Source organism: Carassius auratus, chromosome 45 (assembly GCF_003368295.1).
Source record: "Carassius auratus strain Wakin chromosome 45, ASM336829v1, whole genome shotgun sequence".
NCBI classification, from domain to species: domain Eukaryota; kingdom Metazoa; phylum Chordata; class Actinopteri; order Cypriniformes; family Cyprinidae; genus Carassius; species Carassius auratus.
The window spans coordinates 16921372-16944364 of NC_039287.1; the positions used below are offsets into that span (position 1 = coordinate 16921372).

Here is a 22993-nt window from a genome sequence, read left to right on the forward strand (position 1 = left end):
AGGAGTGACTGATACACAATAAGGTCAGCAGTATTTTTGGACTTGCGCCACACCCTTTCAGAAGCTCTAAGCTTAGAACGGTGTTCGCGTAGAACATCAGATAACCAAGGGGCAGAAGGGGTGTTACGGGCTGGCCTGGAAGATAAGGGGCAAACAGTGTCTGAACAAGATGTAAGAGTGGAGCAGAAAGTATCAGTAGCACTGTTAGCATCCAAAGAGGCAAACAGTTTAGGGGAAGGAAGTGAAGAAGAAACCATTGCAGATAGCCGGGAGGGTGAAAGTGTGCATAGGTTACGTCGAAAGATGACATGTGGAGGGGTAAGTGATGTGTCAGGGATCATGTTGAGGTTAAGAGTGAGGAGGAAGTGATCCGACATGTGCAGTGGAGTAACCAGAACATGATCAGTAGAGCAGTTTCGTGTATAAATAAGGTCCAGTTGGTTGCCTGATTTGTGAGTAGCAGTAGTTGACACTCGGTTGAGATCAAAAGAGGCAAACAGAGTGTGGAAATCGGCAAACAGAGGTTTATCTCGATGAATGTTGAAATCTCCAAACATAACTAGGGGAGTACCATCCTCAGAAAAGGTTGAGAGCAACACATCTAATTCATCCAAAAAGTTGCCCAGTGGTCCTGGGGGTCGATAGACAACAAAAAAAAATATTTTAAAAGGGTAGGTAACAGTAACTGAATTAGATTCAAAGGAGCTGTTGATACCCAAAAATGGTAAAGGATTAACTTTCCAATCATTAGACATGAGCAGACCAGTACCTCCACCTCTTCCAGTCTAACGGGGGGAGTGGGAAAATGAGAAATTATTGGAGAGTGATGCAGGGGTAGCAGTGTCCTCTGGTTTGATCCAGGTCTCTGTTAGGGCCATGAGATTAAGCTTTGAATGACTAATAATAGAAGTAATGAAATCGGTTTTGTTTAAAGCAGACTGGCAATTCCAGAGACCAATAGGAAAAGAAAGTAGTGTATTAGCACAAACAAACTTTTCTTTATGCTCTTTATGTAAGTCCTTAATAATATGTATTTTAAATATGTTTGTGCGTACAATGGTTAATCCTTGTTATGCGAGGATTATAATTTTACTAGTTTATAAATTGGAAATGTTTCTCCTCATTTTAACTTTCTCAAATAGAGTCATGTTTCGGTAACCCCACTCCTGACCAGGTCGTAAAACTTTATGATCCCACTGGGAAACAGGACAGGAAGGCTAACTCTTACAAAAAGAATGGTAAAATGTACTCAGACTTGGTCTAAATGTATATAGTATTGTTTTGTTGGTGCACTGAGATGTTTCCCATATAAATTGGGACTATCTGCAATTTATTAGCGTGTGTTAATCTTTAAATGTGTGTAATTCTGCAATTGAATGTAACTTCATGTTTTGATCATTTATATATGTCACTTTTGGTGTCTGTTTAATCGTCATGCTTTGACGAACTCACTTATCTAAAGCAAATTAATGAAAAATGTATTTAATCTTGAATTACGAACTTGTTAGAATATCACTGCTGAGATCTGACAAGCCTAAGTTATTAGGGTGGGTGTTTCCACAGAGACAAAGGAACTTTTTCCCGCTTCAGATCGCGGACGTTCATTGGTTGTTCACGCGAACAGAGGCATGTACCATCTCAAGCCATAAGAGCTGACTGAACAAGGTCCGCCCTCTCTTCGTTCTCTTACACGCTGCTCTCCTGCTTCGAGCCGTGTCGCTCCCACTTGTCCCTCTGCGCGGCCTTGGGCCACACCCCTATCGCTGCCCCCCTCAGCACAGGGGCTCAGCTCTCATGGCTCCTTCGGAAGCTTTCGTTTTCGTTGTTTTGTTTTCTTTTCATTACTATGTTTATTCACCTATTCGCCTCTCCACACGAGGAAGACGAATCCTGAAACACTGCCTTGTTAAACCTTTCAAATTCCACGCAATTCCGCAGCAGCTCCAGGCCGGAAGACAAAGAGACCACGTTCACGCCAAGCTCCAGCGCAGCTCACACGCACGTCACACGAGCGTCGCCGGTCTCACGCCACACACACTGGGCATTTGCAAGTATCCTTTTTCTATGGAGATTTAAATGCTGCTTAAAGTTTGCCTATGATTTGAATCGTTGGTGTCTTTCAAGTGTACTGTCTGTGAGTTTGCATAACTCATATCATACTGTGACCATGCTCTCTCTCTCTCTCTCTCTCACCTCCCTCCTCTCGCATTCATTCTCTCTCTCTCTCTATCTCTATCTCTCTCCTTCATTTGGATTCCGTTATGTCTTGTATAAAGTTTACTGTCTGTATTGTCGTACGCGTATTTATTGTGTGATTTGTAGTTTGATGTATTATTAGTTCAATTATTAAAAACCAATATATTCATGATTGCCTCCGAACCTCTCACATTACGAGTCAATGAAGTGTGATCTTAGCTACATGCTGTTTAAATTGAGTAACTAAATTTATTATAATGATAGGATAATGTTTTCATGGCCAGAGAATATTTTTCCTTGAATTATAATAAGTGATAACTTTATTGAAAATTGATAAGTTAATCTTACGCCCGTTTGCTGGATGTTTTGATTTGCAGTAATTTACAGTAAGAGATATCACTATAATTGATATGAAGAATGTAAGATTGACATATTAATGAGTGAATTACAGTGCCCTGTAATGAGTTATTGATAAATGCAATTGAGCTATTTTTCATCTTCAAAAAAATTTAGTGTAACTGTCATATGAGATATATATTAATCATATTCCTGATTAATTATTAAAATTCCCTATATATCATTTGAGTTAATTATTATGTACAACCCAGTGCGGCTACAGTTGGTAAGATTGCGCGGTCTACATTGTGTGATGCATGGTTTACGAGTGGTAATGATAGTAGGGATCTGGAAACACGTAGTAAGATTTGGTTATAAACAAAAAACAACTGAAACAGAAATGAAACAAGGAAAAGGAAAAAGATTAATCAAAACAATACCCCTGCCAGTGTCCCTGCCCGGTGGAGTCGCACGGTAGAGTCGATGGTCTTAACACTCTTCGGTCTTCACGCGAGGAGGGCTTAACTGGAGGGATGCCACGGTATACTAATCTTTTTTAAACCCGACAAAACGGAAATTGAATTCAGCTGAACGTACTTTACTGTTTATCACAACAAAGGTCTAAGCAAGCGCACAACACTGACAACGTATTCGATAGAGTACGAGACCAAACGCAGCACGTCTCAACACAGTAAACAAACAAGTGTTTCCTAGCAACGACAACTGCGCTAAACACTAATGAGACAAGAAATAAATACACTTATGATCTGCTTTTAACTCCCGCTGATTTAACTGCTTCTCACAAAGGGTATTTCTTTACACTCTCTTGGCTGGTGTTTGAACACACTTTACTGTTTATCACAACAAAGGTCTAAGCAAGCCCACAACACAAACAGAAAGGTTTAGGTCTGTTTGTATTTAGTAACTAATTTAGATTTATTCCTAAAATAAGTGGGAAATGATAGCTGATTGACAAGGGCGTAGAAGCACCAAACCCTGATTTTAAGCCTAAAACAGATATTTTTTGAAAGGTTATATCTCTATTCTGATTGGTTGATTGGAATGTTGTTCTAGGAACATGTTGTACTTGGTGAAATCACGCTCACCATATATATAACATGAACATAACTTAAATACATTATATTTTAAAACAAATACCTGCAGAGGGAGGTGACGTTTCACTTTACAGCTTGATTAAACAATGTTAAATCCATTACATTTACATTTATTCATTTAGCTGACGCTTTTATCCAAAGCGACTTACAATTGCTATATATGTCAGAGGTCGCATGCCTCTGGAGCAACTAGGGGTTAAGTGTCTTGCTCAGGGACACATTGGTGTCTCACAGTGGATTCGAACCCGGGTCTCCCACACCACAGACGTGTGTCTTATCCACTGCGCTAACACCATACCCATCATTAAAAGGCATAATTAGACATAGCTTGATATATCTGCTGTGTTGGCAAAGGTATATAAATAATTTACGTTACAAATCTAGTTAAGCATTTAAAATTCACAGCGTATACAGAGGAAGAGTTTATCCCCTTTCACACATACCATAGTCTTTACTAGTAAATTACTGGTAAAGTTACCATTAATAGATTATGTGTAAAGGACCTTTTAAGAAATCCCAGTAAATGTGTTTTGGCAATCATATCATTCTTATGGAGATGACATGATTACACCTTGTGAACTTATCAATTAAGAAATCGATTTTTCTAAACTGCTGGAAAACTGGGATAGTTACCCCAGTTTTTAAAGCAGGTGATCCACTAAACGTAGCAAATTATAGGCCAATCTCAATTTTGTCAGCTGTATCTAAAATAACAGAAAAAGTAGTAACTGAACAAATTGTAAATTTTTTTGAGACACAAAATAATTTATTGTGCCCCATGCAGTTTGGGTTTCGTAAACGGCACTCTACGGAAACTGCTGTATGTATGTATTTCATTGAGCAAGTGCGATTAAAGTTAGATAAGGGTGGGGGTTGTGGGTGCGGTGTTTCTTGATTTGCAAAAAGCATTTGACACTTTAACCCATAATATTTTATTATCTAAATTAGCACATTTTAATTTTTCTGTGCATACAATGAAATGGATTGAGTCTTACCTTACATCAAGGAAACAATGCACCCGGAACAAAACATGTATATCTTCAACAAGACACTGTTTAACAGGGGTACCTCAGGGGTCCATACTAGGACCTCTACTTTTTAGTTTGTACCTGAATGATCTTCCAGATGTTTGTTCTGATGCATTTATTCAAATGTATGCAGACGATACTGTAATTTATGTACATGCTAAAACAAACGAACAGGTATCACAAAAACTATCTGCTGTTATGACCAAAATCTCAGACTGGTTAAATCAGTGTTGTTTATCATTAAATGTCCAGAAAACTGCTTGTATGTATTTTAAGATTAGAAAGATGGATGAGGTTATACCAAATATATTAGTAAATGGTGAAAGATTACAAATTGTATCGGATTTTAAATACCTTGGAGTTATTTTAGATACTCAATTAACATTCAAAAAACATGTTAAAAAAATAGTTTGTACAGTTACACCTCAACTTAGAAATTTTTAATTTTTACGGAGTCAACTTTCAGCAGAAGCTGCAAGAATCTTTCTGCACTCTTTAATCTTTCCTCACTTCTCTTATTGTATCACTTCATGGTCCCAAGCAGGAAAATCCACTCTTAGACCTTTACATAGTTTATACAAACGTGCTATAAAAGTGTTTGATAAGAAACCTGACAGACATCATCATTGTCTTATAATTCAAAAACATAATCTCTTTACTTTTAAAAACTTTGTAATATTTCAGGATTGTAATTTAATGTATAAAATTGTGAATCATCTTGCACCTCCACCTTTAAAAAGATGTTTGTTTTATTGTGCAATGACAGCATAAGACAGACGTTAAGACTCGTTAAGAGTGCAAAGTAATGCAAAGTAAACCACAATTTATTTCGGATAATATAACGCATAATTAATATAATATAAATAATACTGCACACCTTTTAAATGTGTCCAATCTAAAATATGGTTTAATACCATGTAGCTTAGAAAATATAAGCACAGACTCTTTTCCTCTTTCTCGTTCTAAGAAATGCATATAACTTCATAAATACCAAACTTTCTTCTGTGAGTATTAAATATTAAATATATTAAATATTTAAACTATAGTGTTTTTCTTTCATTTTCCGCGACTGAAGCAGTCAAATGTAACACATCAGCGAAGCAAAACTGACATCTATTTGCAAAAATGTGCTTTGATGCGCTTGTTTTATAACTTGTGGTTAAAGCGCCACTCAGCGGTCAAAGGCTGCACATGCACTTTACACCGCTGCAGCGACGGTAGGAGTGGCGGTAAAAGCGGCGTTTTGGATGTCTGGTTAGTGTAGGATTAAACGCTGCACACCGGGAATCCGGCACGGTGCCGGAGAACTTTAAGCCCTGTAATAATTTGTAACACACAAAAAATATATAGCCAGAAAATTTCTACCAGGGTATAAACGGTATAGCAAAAAACTTGCATTATTTTTGTTATAATGTTTTCCCTATTTAAAAGAGGTTACATGAGGGGTTACACAAGAAAGTATGGTTACACAAAATAAAACGTGGCGATTTCTAAGCAGATAAAAAAGTATAACTTCGACTTCAGCGCAGCAATATCATCACTCCTGAAAACTCCTCACGTTGGTTGTATTGACGCAAGTTAGAGGGGAAGGGGAAGTTTTTTTGGAATCGTAAAGAATGAATGGTGCTAAGCTAAATGCCAGCATAGTGGCACTGTGCGCTACAGGGATTGACTTCACACACTGCGATGGGAGAGGTACGCATCAACTCGTCCAAGTTGAAGGAAGAACAGTGGAATATTGAAAGAAGGTGGCATTTTCCTTTGATAAAGACTACAGTAGACTACAAAGTTTCTTAAAGAAACTTGCTAACAGACATGAAATAATATGCACCAATATTTGGTCTGCCACCAGCATGCAAGTAAATCCTGTTTCTGGGTGTTTTAAGTGTCTGTGGAGCTGATACCTGTCCCTGAAAGGCATCAATGATGAACTGAAGAGCCTGGGGCTGGACACACTCAATGCATTTCTGCACCACATGATTTCCATTCTGATCCTTCACACATTTCAGCACATGGCCATCCAACTCCCTTACGATGTCACTCTGACATGAAAAATAAAACATTTAAACCTTCAATTTAACAATTAATTTTACTCATTCTGCAGTTCTGAGAACTACCACCATTTCTAAACATATTCTGTTTTATTACATGTAGACTTAAATGTATTAAAAACGTTTCTAAAATTCTATTGGGACTGTAGCCTACTTTAGAAAGTAACAGAACAATCAAACAATCCCTAAAATTGTTGTTTAATGTGTACTATGGAAAGAAAACCAAAGGCAACTTACAATTACCTGCTGGTCAGAAGAGATGGATTCCAAAGCTTTTTGAATTACACGACAACCATACATCTGCAGAGCCAGTGGCAACACATGACCACGGATACGAGTTGCAAGTGCCAGTTTCTGATCCATACTGCCGAACTGTAGTAAGTAATCAGAGAAAGCAGTTACTCTCAAAGACAGAAATGCATAATGGAAGTCATCACACACAAAAGCTTAATTTAATTATTATTATTTTTTCACAATCATTAACCTCTTACCAGTCACCACCCATTTTTTTGGCATGGAGACAGAAATGACATACCCAAAATAAAAAGGTTTCTGTTCATGATTCTTTCTGACTAGATACATAATCGACATTTCTTCACAAAGCTGACACTTCAAAGTTTACTGTTCAGGAATCAGAATCACTCAGACTGTTATGATTATAGAAATATATAAGCTCAAACAAACAAAAATAAAAATATTAAAAACATTTTTTAAATGCATTAAAAAAAATGTTGATGTAGGATATGAGTTTATAAATAGTGCACCTAAAGCCACGAGTCTACCAAAGCTTTATATGAAAATTCCATAATCTTATCTGTAAAACTGAATTTTATGAAAAATTTTCTAAGGCCATGTCATGTGTTTTTAGAGAAGGCTAATCTGATTGATTTATGGCACTTGTCATCTCTGTAAGATCTCACATGTAAACACATGTGCATGTGCTTTTTATGTGTTTTTGTCTCTTAAAACTCCCCCATTCGTGATTCTATTGTTCTCACCAAACAAGTCTTTCACACCTCCGCCAGGTATGACACATTATCTGCATTATTCTTTTATCATTATTCTTTTGCTTTTATTCCATCTTTATAACAAAGTTTTTTCTAGTATTTCAAGCTTTACAATCCACTAAACTGCAATCTCACTTCAGTCTCAGTAAGCATTTAGCCCTTATTTATCAAAAGTCTTACTATGAAAATACAACAAAACATTATTATGACCTTACATGAATTGTGACAGAAATGCATTATGAAGAAATGCACCTGCTATTAGTAGCATTAGAGCTAACGTTAACATCAAGCTACATAAGACAATTTTACATCAGTACACTTTTACTCAAAACTCACTTTAAACCCTGATCGAGTGTTTGTAATAATTTCCTTTTGCGATCACGGGTGGAATTTGGTCGTTTACTGTTGTAAAAATAAGCTATTTATAGCCTTTTACATCGATTTTTTTATAAAAATGCCCCAGATCTCAAGAAAATCTCATACCAAGCTTTACTTTCGTAATCGCGGGTTTATTATTCGGATATTTCGTGTGTACAGAGGTGTATCAGTGTTGTTATGGCCAGATAACTACCAGTAAGTGTACAGGAAGCATGTGACACGATTTGGCGGTGTCTGGTTATGACACTCTAAAGATTAACAAGGCGAAGGACCAAATAGAGTTTGTCTGACACACAGCATGAGCACTGAGGAGTACACACACAGAGACAGCAGTGGGAAATCTCTGTGGAAATCAGTGGAAAATGAATAGAAATGACAATTCTGTCTGAATAAATATGAAGTAAACATCAGTAAGTAAATCCACATATCTCCCCAGATTTGCATCTTTGGTATATAAATCCTTATTGACGCTGTTCGGTGAGTCTATGTGAACAAATAAACCGCTGTTGACATGACTGAATATGAAAGAGTGGTAAATATTAGGGCTGGGATAAACAATTATTTTTTAAACGATTAATCTAGCGATTATTTTTTCGATGCATCGATTAATCTAACGATTAATCTTTTCAGACCGATTCGATTTCGATTATCTCCCCATTAATTGACTACTAACAATTTATACATGTTGATGTACATATCTTAATGAAAAAAAAAAAACATGAATTCCTTAACATTGCAATATATGTTTATTGCTCTTAAAATTACAAAATAAAAGACTGACTAAGAATGCATTACTTTGCACTTGTATAGATATAGCATTCAATAAAACCTTGAAGCCTTGAAAACACATAGCTGAATGAAACAAGCTTACTGAACACATAGGGCCTAGCTTACTTACAAAAAAGTTCTTCTTTCAGATGGAAATAACAACTTGATGTCTAGCATTCAATAAAAAAGGTCACCCAAAAGACTTGTTTAGAGCAATTGAAAGAATACAGTAACCAATGTAAACTTGAGGGCTTTAAGCTAATACAGAGAGTGCTTTTCCAAAAAAAAATTAACTGTGGGAGCTAGCAGCCTGTCATGGAGAAAAAAAAAAATCTCTGAATGCTCCACGTGAAACTTTCACGTTCCACCCTTTTTCTATCGTGTCTAATGATTTTGGTTAATATGCACGAGAGAGAGAAAGAGAGAGAGAGAGAGACAGAGAGAGAGAGAGCAAGACAGCGTGCTCGTGTAGTTTGAAGACTAAGAGTGCGCGAGCGCGCGTGAAACTTTGGTGTTTCACCCTTTTTCTATCGTAATGATAAATATTTGATAAATATGCACAAGGGAGAGAGAGAGCAAGAAGCGCTCGTGTTGTTTGAAGACTGAGTGTGCGCGCGCAGTCGGGGCTCTCTCTCGTACGCGCCCTGTCAGGCATCACTCACCTATCAAATAAGGCTTTGACAGCCACCAAAAAAAAAAGATCAATGCAGAAAAACCCCTGGATTGGTTATATAACGTTGGACAGAATGTTGATCCGGCCATCGCGTATATTCAGCGCACATAAGGTAAACGTTTTGCAAACGTTTTTAGAGAAATAAAAACAGGTTGACGAATCGATGCGCATATTTTGCGTAGACGTATTTTTTGCGTCGACGTCACCGATTACCTCGACGCGTTGTCCCAGCCCTAGTAAATATCTATTCAAAATGAGGCATAATACGGATTTATTATTTTGCACTCCTGACATAAATTACTAAATAACTGTCACTGCAACAATGTTTTATCAAAACATTGGTCAAATATCGAAGCTAGAGTCTTTAAACTTTCAAATGATGCACAGTTTGTCAAGATCAAGTAAGAGTGATGTTTAACGTGCTGTGAAAGTGAAACAATAATAAACTTGGGACATCGGTGATGCTTGCACGCAAAGGGGTTAATGTACATTTTCAGACGCATAGGCATGTCTTCTTTTGAGAAGGGGAGAACTGAATGAGCAGCACTCTTCCACCCTTAATAACCATGGCTGAAGTGCCCTTGAGCAATGCACTGAACTAGGGCTGTAGCTATCGAATATTTTAATAATCAAGTATTCTACCAAAAATTCCATCGATTAATCGAGTAATCAAATAAAATGTGTTTGTGCTTAATTATATTGACGCGATATTGATAAACCTGGGTAGGAAAATCTGACGGGTAGGATAAAATGTCAGGACACCAGACATTTATTTTGACGGGTTGATGTACCTTTACAGTTCTGTGTATGTGATGTGATGCTAGTTTTACTTAAATCAAACGTTCAAGTGCTCATGAAGTGACTGTCAGAGCAGTTCTGGAGATGTTGTTCATATGTTCATGTCCTTATTTAGTGAGAAAGCAGACACTGAATTAACCGCGAGCGTCACACTCGCTTCAGTGTGTGCGATCAAGGAAGTCGCGCTTCTGCTCCATTCATTAACAGAGACACACAGAACATGCAGGATTTATATTTAAATAGACTGTTCCGGCTTAATATTTACAGATATTAGTCCATATCGTGATTTGATGTAAGTGCAATGACCTATTTTTGATTAATTCATTTAAAATTTGGCAAATTCAGTGCCATTCGGCGTTAAACTGTAAATTCTGTTTTTATGACTGGATTCTACGATTCCCTCCGCGTTTTCTGCATCGCGGAAATCATAGGGTCCTAGTTGTGGTAAGACAGCTCTATCTTGCAATGGACACGCGCCACGACGTTCTCTTTACATTTGCCCGCACCCTCAAATCAAAACACTGCTGACTCCTTGCAGTATACGATTTCGGACCTAGCGCTTGTGTCTCCTTCCGCTTTGTGGGTGACGTAAACGCGTTGTCACATAAAAAAATCATTTCAAAAGAACCTGACGTGAGATTTAAAATAAATTAAAAGTTACTTTACTCGAGTTACTTAATCGAGTTACGCGAGGAATCGTTTCAGCCCTACACTGAACCCCCAGTTGCTCCCTGGGCGCTAGATATAGCTGCCCACTGCTCCGGCTGCGTGTTCACTGTGTGTTCACTACTCACTCACTACTCACTGTGTGTGTGCACTTGGATGGGTTAAATACAGAGCACCAATTCTGAGTATTGGTTACCATACCTGGCAAATGTCACGACTTTCACTTTCAAAGCAAAAGCTCATACACTTCTGACAGCAAAATGGAAATATTTCCATGGCTTTTTTTCACATTTACAGATGGAAAATATACCTATTAAAGTTATGCATTAAGGAAAATAGCACATCTCTAACACTTTAAAAACAGCATCTCTGTCAGCCACACACACAGACTTTCTGTCAGAGCATCTGTACATACTTTACATTAAGGCTCCTCTATACCCTGCCTTTCTGAAAGGCGTTGATTTTTACAAAGCTCATCACTCTGAAAACCGAAGTTTACAGTGATTGGCCAGCTATCCAGGGTGTTGTGATTGGCCGAATAACTCAAGAATGTAATGGAAATGTTACTCCCTTACCATACTGTGATGCTGTGTCCTGCCGAAATGATTGTGCTGCATGTCATTGGGAGAGGCGTACTAGTTTTGTTCTTTAAACTGTTGTTTTTAAACAACCTTAACTGCAACTGCTTGGTCCACAATACAGCTCACTCAGCCATCCTGTCAAACCTGAGGTAAACACTTGATGCCTGACAATACACGCACATCTGTGTGCTTCTTGTGACATCATCAACTAGTTGTTCAGTTTGGTTCCGTACACACTGCATATAATTACTGTAAATGCGGTTGTCACTACCTGTATTTGACGGGAGTTAATTCGGTTGTCAAATGCGGTCATCACTATCGTATTTTAGTGAATTACCTCAAAGAACTTCTGTATGACATAGTTCCCAAAGACATCGGTCATAAGTTGGTAAGCAGCCTGTAAGATCTCCCCAAACACCATCTGTCTCTCTGCTGGAGTTGCACGTTCCAACTTTTGCTGAATAAACCTGGACATTGAGAAAAGGACATTTCAATAAACAAAAAGTGTTTGTGTAAATTTAAAGGAATACTTAAAGGAATAAGTAGAACGTTCCCAAACTCTTATTAATTTTCAGGACATTTTATGACAATAGTGTTTTAATAGTGTTCAACTGCTATTGCTGCAATGTTTCCAGTGATGCATTATCTAAAATAAAATTCCCTTTCTTCCATTCATTGCAAAGACACTGGAGTGAGCTGTGTTCAACCAGCTTTCCATTTTCCTTGTACAGAACAACCTCCTGGACAGCAACCAATCTGATTTCAAAAGTGGCCACTCAACTGAGACTGCTCTGCTCTCGGTTACTGAAGCCCTGCGACTAGCAAGAGCAGCTTCAAAATCCTCAGTACTCATATTACTGGACCTGTCTGCTGCTTTTGACACCGTTAATCACCAGATTCTCCTGTCCACCCTCAGAAAGATGGGCATCTCTGGAACCACACTCCTGTGGGTTAAGTCCTACCTCTCTGACAGATCCTTCCGTGTGTCTTGGAGGGATGATGTTTCTTAGTCACAACACCTTGCTACTGGGGTTCCTCAAGGCTCAGTTCTTGGACCACTTCTCTTCTCCATCTACATGACGTCATTAGGATCTGTCATTCAGAATCATGGCTTTTCTTATCACTGCTACGCTGAATGACATTCCTAGCTGGATGAATGACCATCACCTTCAGCTTAACCTTACGAAGACAGAACTCCTGGTGATTCCAGCTAACCCATTGCTTCATCACAACTTCTCTATACAGCTGGGTTCGTCAACCATTACTCCTTCGAGGACAGCCAGAAACCTAGGAGTTGTGATGGATCATCAGTTAAGCTTCACAGACCACATTGCTACAACAACCCGGTCCTGCAGATTTGCCTTATACAACATTAGGAAGATTAGACCCTTTCTGTCAGAGCAAGCCACCCAACTTCTTGTCCAAGCTCTTGTTCTCTCCAGACTGGACTATTGTAATGCTCTCCTGGCGGGCCTTCCTGGATGTACTGTCAAGCCTCTGCAATTGATCCAGAATGCAGCAGCAAGGGTTGTCTTCAATGAGCAAAAAAAGCTCACGTTACTCATCTCCTCATCATGTTACACTGGCTACCAGTAGCCGCTCGCATCTTATTCAAGCACTAACATACCTAAACTCGCTGGTTAAATCTTATGTGCCATTCAGAAGTTTGCGCTCAGCAGGTGAACGACGCCTTGTGGTGCCATCCCAAAGAAGTTCAAAATCACTCTCAGGGACCTTTTCCTGGACTGTGTCCAGCTGGTGGAATGACCTCCCAATCTCAATTCGTACAGCTGAGTCTTTACTCATTTTCAAGAAACATCAAAAGACTCATCATTTTCGACAGCACTTAACCAAACAATACTAGTTTTTTTTCCCCTTTTCTTGTCTTTTCATTAAAAAAAAAAAAAAAAAAAAAAAAAAAACCTGGCTATACGTTCTATTCTAGACTAACTGAGTCTTGTCATGGCACTTGTATACAGTTGTTCTCTTTTTTGACCTGACTGCTTCTATTGTTCTCATTTTATCCAAGTCACTTTAGAAAAAAGCGTTTGCTAAATGATTAAATGTAATGTAATGTAATTAATGTGTCAAAAGCGGTCAAAAATGTCCAGAAAATTATCTGTTATTATGAGAAACATTTACAATATGGTTAACAAGCAGATGTAGGACTAAAAAACAGACATCAGACATTACAAAATGTGCAAAAACAAGATAAAAAAATGTATTAAAAGTAACAAGATTCTAAAACATTTTCAAAACACAACTAATATTATTTTTCAAGGTTTTAAGGTAATCTTCCCCATTTTCCATTACTGGAAAGCTGTATAAAAAAAATATAAAAAAAAACATTCCAGGATTTCCAAAATCCTGCAAAAGTATGAAATGGGGGGAATTGGGACCTGGATCCATGCTGATCTTGAGAGAACTCCACCATATGACCAGGCAGGTCTCGCAGCTGCAGGTTGGGAAAGCGATTATTCCGGAAATCCTCTAATAAGCGGCTACGTCCCGAAGGCATGACATCTGAGCGACTGTAGCGGGCTCGTGGTGGGGGAAAGAGCTGACTGCTAGAGCTGAAAAGACTGGAGGTACTGCCTGAACTCCTATATTTGGCTTCTGCTCCCGGTGCAGCAGAAATATAACGGCCACTGCCATTAGTCAGACCACCTGAGAAGAGCAGGAAAGAGAGAGGAAAACAAGATTTGGAGTTTACAGTTTTCTTCGCTTGTGCAACCCATGTCCCACACTTTGAGAATCAATGCACTAAACAAAACAAGCCATACTAACCTCAGGGAGCTAAAAGCACTTTTACACCGCTTTTGAAATGGACAAGAGGCCATTTGACTTTAGTTTTGAAGCAAATGGACAGGTTTTGTTTTAAAAACCTGGCAACCCATATCTAAATGCATGCGCCTTTTACTGACACTATGTGTATGAAAATAGTAGAGTTGTTCCGATTCCGATACTAGTATCGTAAATATCTTCGAGACCACAACAAATTCTGCCATCGGCGAGTACATGAACCCATATACCGATCCAATACCATTTTCTTACACAAAACATAGTTATGACCGCTAGCTTTGCCTAACCGCTGCACGGTTCTTCTTCGCTGCTCAGAATGCATTGCAAACACAGGAAGTTGTGCTGTGATGCCACAAGCAACCCTTTTAGAGCAGCGAAGAAGAAATGAAAACGCGTTAGTAGCACTGATCTATATATGACTGGATCTTGTAGTCTCTGCCGTGTCTCACTATATGAGGACATGAACGCATAAAACGTCACTTCATGAGAATGTACCGTTTCATTTGAGAAAACTGTCATATCATAAACATAGACACTCAAAGATCTTCATGGCAGCCCATTAAAATAAATGTTTGGTTTAACATGAGTAAATTGACAATATATTAAGCTACTGTTGTAGCCTACAGTAGATTTAGCTATGTCTCTATGTAGTAATAATAATATGTCTCCATTAATAATAATAATTATGCCTAGACGATTGCTTTTTTTTTTACTTGTTTTGTTGTAAAGAGATTATCTGATTAATATATCATTTTTTATATTCCTAGATTTATTTTTTGAAGTTTTTTTTTATACAGTTATATTGTAAAACCAAAATACCTTTTTTAGTTTGCAGTGTTAGATTTTTGGCTGCATTATTTTTCGCTTAAGAAAATAATACTGTCAAATTCATGTCAGATAACAAAAATACTGTAATGAATACAGTAGTTCACCATGTATTTGTTCATGTTTTATTAAGGGATCAGTCTGAAGCACACCATAAAATAATTATATTAAATTTACACAGGGCTAGTAGTATATACAGCTATATACACAGATTAGGGCTGTCAACGAATATTCTACATTCGAATATGTATTCGAATAGTTAAAAAAACGAATTTCGAAGGGGAAAATTAATATTCAAATAAAAAAAAAAGTGAAAAAAAAAAAAAACGCCCGCGATAGTAGAGGCGTGGTTGTCTGATTTGCGAGTGGGTGCGCTAGTGCGCCTGAGGGTTCAGGGACAGGTCACAGGAGTCGCACTGTCTGGCACAGCATTCAGCTTGCCATACTGCTGAAAGTTGACATGGAAGATGCCAGCAAGTGCAGAGCCCAACTCGCCCGCAGCAGAGAAAGTGAGGTAAAATTGTTGACGCGCGAGATAAAGTTGTATGCAAGCTATTTAAGATACAGTTAGCATACCATTCAACCACTAGCAACATGAGGTCACATTTAAAACGATCCGAGGTTTGACTGTTTAGGGTCTCGGAACATCTCTAGAAAATAGTATTAGATTTTTTGCACAGCCCTACATGAAGTAATCAAAAGTTACAGCATTTGGAACCAAGGTAGTTTTGAAAAATATGCTTATTCTTTTCTTCGCTAGGGGGGCCCACTGGCGGTACACTTGGATTTACAGCAGGGTGCCCAAACTTGCCTCAACACATCTGCCTGGAGGTTTCTAGTATGCCTAGTAAGAGCTTAATTAGCTGGTTCAAGTGTGTCTAATTGGGGTTGGATCTAAACTCTGCAGGACACCAGGTCTGCATCCGAAAACTTAGGCAGGTGACTTGGTGCCTTGCTGTGTAATCAGGCAATGACTTTGCAGGCAACATTTTTGCCCGAAGGCACCTCATGAAACGGATTTCGGACAGGCTTCTGAGGCAATGAATGATTTAATGATCTACAGCAATATATAGAGCGCTTTGGTGATAACTAGGTGTATATTTCATTACTGCAATATTAATTTCTCGCTAGAAATGGCATGAAAAGTGGAAAACGTTGTTCAGAAACATACATTTACACACAAACTGATCACCAACCACAACTTGCAGACGCCATCTTTATTTTTTGGCTTAACTCTCACGGAATGGAGCGCACAGGATTGTGGGATATCAAAGGCAGTAAACGAAACATCTATGCTGCCTTTAAAAACTGGCCAGATGAAGGCATCTCAGGAGACAGGAAGTGAAGCTAACTTTGAATTCAAACGTGCCTTGATTCCTTGCTACATTGGAATGCGTCCTCCGAAGGCAGCATTTTTCAGTTTTCGGATGCAGCCCAGCTCTCCAGGACAGAGTTTGGGCACCCCTGGTTTAGAGGAACTAGGCAGCACTGTTTAAGAGTTCATCAAAATGGTTGGATGCTTTCAAAGCTGAATTTCTAAACTGTAAAATTATACATAATTATATAAAAAAAGATTATATAAAAGACAAAATCGACCTAAATATTTTAGGTTTTACATTCTGTTTGCCAAGTGTTTAATTGTGCTCATGACAGAGCGGTAGCGGATAGCTCTAATTATACCAACTCGCCAATTAAACAGTTAGTTAGCTTGACAAATGAGTGGATCACATATGAAGATTAAAATGGTGATGGACGAGTGCGGGAGGTTAAAGCATATTGTAAAAGTGTATCTCTGCTTGAAACTACAATGTGTTGCTACATTGCTGTACATGGACAGAGCACATAAGCTCGCATATAATGTACAGATTGCGTGCAAACGTTCAGGAATGAAAAGAAAAACAGAAACGTTACAGCATCAGTGTTTCCACAACTTGAACAACTTTAAATTCAAGGACTTTCCAGGTCCAATACCATCAAATTAAAGGAATCAATGTGGGGACACATTTCAAGTGAGAGCAAGGTTACATCGTGTTATCTTGTAAGATATATTGTTACAGTTTTTATTTGTAAAACTCTGCAAAAAAAACTTTGCATAATTTTTTTTCCCATATGACAGAGATCTGATATTCTATTTGTTGTATTTCTGTTTTGCATAAAACTGAAGAATATTGGGTACATCCTATAACTGTACTCTAAAATGATTTGATATTAACTTTTGCATGGATTTTATTGAAAAGAACTTAAGCTCATGTAACCAGAAGTTTTAAGATATATGAATTAGGGCTGTCACAATATTAGATTTTTCATATCACGGTTATTGTGGCCATAAGAATTCACGATGCCGATATATCGTGATATCTATAGAAACCTTGGGGTGGGGAAGATATCAGTCAAATAATTTTTTACTTTGTTTGAGTTTTTCTTTTTCACCCAACGAGCATAATATTGATACTGATAAACACAGGGCACAAGACTCTGGCTTTCTCTGTCTTTTTTGAAGCTCTTATGAAATAACAAAAGAGAAAATACTGTCAAGTTCAACAGTATGATGAATAAATGTTAATGGTAATACTTTACAATAAGATGCCATTTGTTAACATTAATGTATTAACGAACATGAATGAACAATGAACAATACATTTATTACACAATTTATTAATCTTTGTTAATGTTAATAAAAATCGAGTTATTCAATGTTCATAGTACATATTTACAAACACAACTTGTGATTTTAACAATGCATTAGTGAATGCTGAAATAAACATGAACTAAGATTAATAAATGCTGTGGAAATTTTGTTCATTATTATTTGTTATTTATATATGTTAACTAATGTAATTAACTAATGTTAACTAATGAACCTTATTGAAGAATGACCACAGACGAGGCATTAAGTGCATGGCACTGTGACCAACTTAACATTTTACAGAGTTTAATGTAGCAATGTGGTCGCTCAGTTTTTCAAGATCCGTTTTAATCGTGTAACTGTTCATAGATTTGAACAAAGAAAGAAATGAAGCGTTACTACGCACAGGCCGTATTGATTGCAAATACAAAAATAAGACTAGTAAAGAAAATGCGGTACTTATTAAAATAATCACCCTTTACTTAAGTATATGAACACAGAAAACCGCTGTTAATAGGTTATATAATATTTCCCAGTCTATGACTAGTAAAATAATAACTTACTCTGATGAACACAGCTCTCCTCAGAGTAGCTGCGAGTGCTGCGTCCTCTTCTTGTGTGACGGGTGTCAGAGTTAAGGCACAATACTGCCACCTGGGCACTCAACCAGGTACTGTTACCAAGTATTTACATGTGGTGTCATCATAAGAGAACTGTTCATTTTAAATATTGCGGTTATCATTAATACCGGTATATCCTCATACACTAAATTAACACGATATCGATAATTGTTTATTTATTGTATATATCACGGTTATTGTCAATACCGGTATATCGCGACAGCCCTAATATGATATATGTTTAATTTTTTTATTGCCTCATGGGTTTACATTATCTTAACAAGCAAAGAAATTCAACATTAATTTCTGGGTGTGTCTGTGGAACAGAGGTACCATCCTAGTAGTTTTATGCACACATGAATGCCATGTAGGGTGACCATATATTAGTTTTCCAAAAAGAAAACAGTGATTATGGGCAGGGGGCTGGGATGTGGTTGGTTGGTGGTTAAAGTAGTGCCCAAGGGTAGTGCAGTGACCATATCCTAAATATCAAAACTGAAAATGTAATTTCCATACCTCAAGGCACTGTTCTGCATATTGACCATAAACAAAAAAAAAGCTTCCTACCAGTTGCCCTCCTTCACAAAACTTAACATGCAAAATGTTTCAATGCATGCATTTCAGTCAAATATAATTAAGCAACATTTCAAACCTTTAACCCACAGGGAAAACAAACCCAAAATGCGGATTTGGCAATCCTGCATTTAACACGAGCTGCAGGAGTCAGATTTGACTGATTCAAAATAGATTCAAATATTATGCATATTGAAACCGGCTGTTGATCAAGACTGGTACGCTTGCCGGTAAGTGTCTGTAAACTGGCATTGCTAGTAATTCAGATCGAAAAATAATAATCGCATGATCGTGTAATTTCATTAGTTCTTTCTGATTTTTGTTTTGTTTTCATTGCAGGTTTACAACCTAGCGATCTATAGTGATTAGTTAACTGACGAGCTAAACGACACATATGACGTATGATGTATGTGTGCTCAATAAATGCTCAAAAAGTGGCTCGAGTTGTATCCGCCGTGCTTGTCCTGAAACCCTTCCAGTGGGGAGTTTACTGAGCTATAGCAGGTAGCTTAGAAGAAAACTGGACAGTTGTAAACCGCCGTCGGAGCCGTGCAAGGAAATTCACGGGCACCGAGCAGGGGAGAAGCCATCGTTGTTGACAGAAGTCGGGATCGGAGACCCGTATACTGAGAAGGAAGCGGCCATTAACAACACCACTGCAACGGAAGAGCCGAAGTCAAGAGCTAACGGGGCCGTTAAAGTGCCGAATAACCGTGAGTAAGACTGTGTGATTAATAACAGCTGCGGGGCTATAACAACGCGACTATCAGCCGTAACAGCTGAGTCGAATCTTTTGAAGCGAATCTTTCTGAACGAGTCATTTAGCTAAGAAGTGATTTTAGTGTTTCTGATCACTGGGAAGAGGAAAAAAGATACAGAAATGGCAGAAGAAAAACCAGATCTTAAAACAGAAACGCTCAAATGCACAACGAATCTTTACAACAAGAATAAACCGCCTTAATGTCAGTGCTGGCCGTTTACGTGAAGCTGAATTGTCAGAAGAGTTAGTGAAGTTGAAAGATGATTATGACAAACTCCTTGATGTCAGTAATGAGTATGATGACGCACTAAACCAAATAGATGCTACAGATGATGACAGTGAGTCACGGGACACTCTGGCGAGGAGAGATGCCAGTGAGCAAAAATTCCTTGAAACTGAGAGTAAAATCATGGAAATGCTGTAGACTAAATATGCAGAGCCAGTAAAACAGTTCAAATCTGCTTTTAATCGAGCTGAGGCACTCGGCACAAGTAAAGTGCCATGGGCGCAGCAAAGGGTCGAAAGTGGTAAACTGGAAAGGAAACTCCATGAACTCAGGGATGCTGTGTACACTTGGAGACATTATCGACCATATGGAAGAGACAAGTGGATGCTCTTTTTATAATTAAGAGACGATAAAAAAGAACTGATGGATGGGTGGACATACAGACGTGAGGATGAGGTTATGAAGAGGGACAGTACAGAACTAAAAGGCGATGGTGAGGAGGCCGAGAATGAAGATGAGGGAGGCAATGATGTGGTTGGTGTGCATGTCATAACAGATATCAACAGCCTTACAACTGCAGATAGCATCACCTTTACCCAACCAGTAGCTCTTGCTATTGCTACACCACCTGTTAACAGTCAGCCTGCTGTTGTCAGTCCACCCGCTGAGGGGCAGGAAACTGTATATGTAACAAGTTCTCCTTCATTCATGTCTACAGACAGAGCAAGCATCTCTACTTGTGCTGCCAGAGGTTCTACAGCCACTAGTCAACCTCAAAGCAGGTATGGCTCAGCTACTGCACACAATGCCTCCCAACAAATGTTACAGCCCATTCTGCAGTCAAGAAGGTCTGATAGTGGGCTTGGTGTCAGTTTCACCCTACATTCAACTTTTGCCAGCACGCCACAATTGTTGAGCGATCATGCTACTCCGCCTGTTGATCTCAGCATGGGACAAAGTAGTAGCATGCCATATAGTAACCCTGGTTCGCACGCTGGTGCAGATAACAGCTCTCAGTGGGCCCGACCAAGAATAAAGCTCACACCAATAAGCTTACCTAAATTCTCCGGAGGAGTTATTGGCGTTGGAAGGCTGAATGGGAAAGTATCCAGGCACAAGCAGAACCTACAGGGTCTAGGGAATGCAAGAAACTTCACTTACTGGATAGTATAAGTGAGTCTGTGAAAAGTGAACTCAGGCTATATCGGTGCAGAGATGCGAATGATATCTTCAGGGAATTGGAGAACCATTATTGTGACAAAGCACACACGGCTGAAGAGATTGTGTTGGAGCTTCAATCACGACCTGCTGTAAAGAACCATCAGCCACGAGAAACGTTAGAGTTGATTCTAGCAGTGGAGAGGGCAGTACTGGATCTCTCAGACCTGGGGTGCGAAGATGCTGTACGCAATCAACTTGTGATTCGGTCTTTGGAGATTAAACTCCCTGATGTTGTGAAAAGAGAGTGGCTCATGTGTGTGAGAAATCCTGTAAATGACGTCCATCCTGGAAACCGTTTTGACAGGCTCTTGATGTTCCTGGAAGACCAAAAGTCATTGCTCGTGAGGTTGGAGCAGTTGCTGCCCAGCAAACCATGGCCTGCTAATGCTCCTGAGAGACCAAGCCACCGGGAGAAAACAGGTGACAGATGGATAGAGAGAAGAAGTATTTCACTAAGACTACAGTAAGTGAAGTCAAAAGAGAATCCAAGCAGTTACCATGTGCCATGTGTGGTGATGGAGATCACGGAGGTAAACTGTTTCATTGTAAAACTTTCAGAAAAGCCAATCTGTCAGAAAAGAAAGCTCAAGTGAAAAAGGTAAAAGCATGTACAAAGTGTTTGGATGTTCACGGAGTCGAGAGTGACTGTACTCCAAAGTTTCTCTGTCGTAAAGATGAGTGTAAGAAAGGCGACACTCCAGCGGACCACCACTATTTCCTTTGCCCTAAGGCGTCAACAAAGAAGGACACTGTTAAAAGGGAAAATAAAGAAAAGGAAAAGAGGGGAGCTCGAGGTCCAACAGAGGAGCAAGAGGCTGTGTTCGCTGAGTTGGGACTGACTCATCACCAATTGGAAGCTGTCCGCAGAGCCTGTACTAACAAGACGACGTCAACAGTGTGTCCTGGCAAAAGTCTGATACAACAAAGTGGTTTGAAAGAACATCCAGTCCTTATGATGCTCGTACACGTCACGACAAAGAGAGGAGAGAGCCTTGGAGCTTTGGTTGATCTTGCTTCTGACACGAATTACATTACACACCAAGCTGCAGAAAGGCTCGGACTGAATGGTGAACCGGTTTCCCTTGTCGCGTATGGTGTTAGTACGATGAAGGTGAGAGTTGATAGAAAAGGGTATCTCGTAAAAATAAAAGTGTGGACCTCCCGAGGAACTCTTAAACTCCAAGAGATGATTTGCTATGGGATGGAAGACATCGCTAAAGTGGATCGAGTGGTGAAATCGGAGCGGCTAGAGCAATTTTTCCCTGAAGTAGAGCCAGGAGAACTGGCCTGCCCAAAAAAGATTGATCTTTTAATCAGCACTCGTGAAGGCCGATTAGCTCCACAAAGACTGCAAAGGGTCGGCGATCTAGTGTTGTGGGATAGTCCTCTGGGCAAGATCGTGAGTGGTGTGCATCCAGACCTCTTTGAAGATGTGGAGGTGGCTGCATGGTGGTCGAAGACGCACTTTGCTCATTCAATGAGGACGGTAGCCGTCAAAGTTGAAGAACACTTGGTTGTAAGGCCAGGAAGCCATTTGGAGCAAGGAAACATAGCAGAAGTTCGAACGACAGCAGTGTGCAATAAAGAGGTCCTTGAGTGGCTAAAGTGGGACAGCATTGGTGCTGCCTGTGATCCTATCTGTGGAGGATGTCGCTGTGGAAAGTGCTCGCCGGGAGGAAAGATGTCCCTAGCTGATGAGAAAGAGCTGAAGATAATAAAGGCAGGTCTAACCTTCAGAGAGGG

At 39.1% G+C, this 22993-nt stretch overlaps 1 protein-coding gene across 4 annotated transcripts in view; it reads right to left on the bottom strand.

Annotated features, from left to right (window-relative positions):
• The window catches only part of LOC113063440 (pumilio homolog 2-like), a 165563-nt gene that overhangs the window by 40725 nt on the left and 101845 nt on the right, over nucleotides 1-22993 (bottom strand). For 2 of the 4 annotated variants that reach the window (XM_026233830.1, XM_026233828.1), the window contains exons 15-18: nucleotides 13997-14264; nucleotides 11935-12064; nucleotides 6970-7098; nucleotides 6580-6717 (exon numbers count right to left, since the gene is read on the bottom strand). In XM_026233830.1, coding sequence (XP_026089615.1) covers nucleotides 6580-6717; nucleotides 6970-7098; nucleotides 11935-12064; nucleotides 13997-14264 — 665 coding nt within the window. Of the gene's footprint in view, nucleotides 1-6579; nucleotides 6718-6963; nucleotides 7099-11934; nucleotides 12065-13996; nucleotides 14265-22993 lie in introns of all 4 variants that reach the window. The other 2 variants (XM_026233829.1, XM_026233827.1) reach the window with 1 other exon arrangement.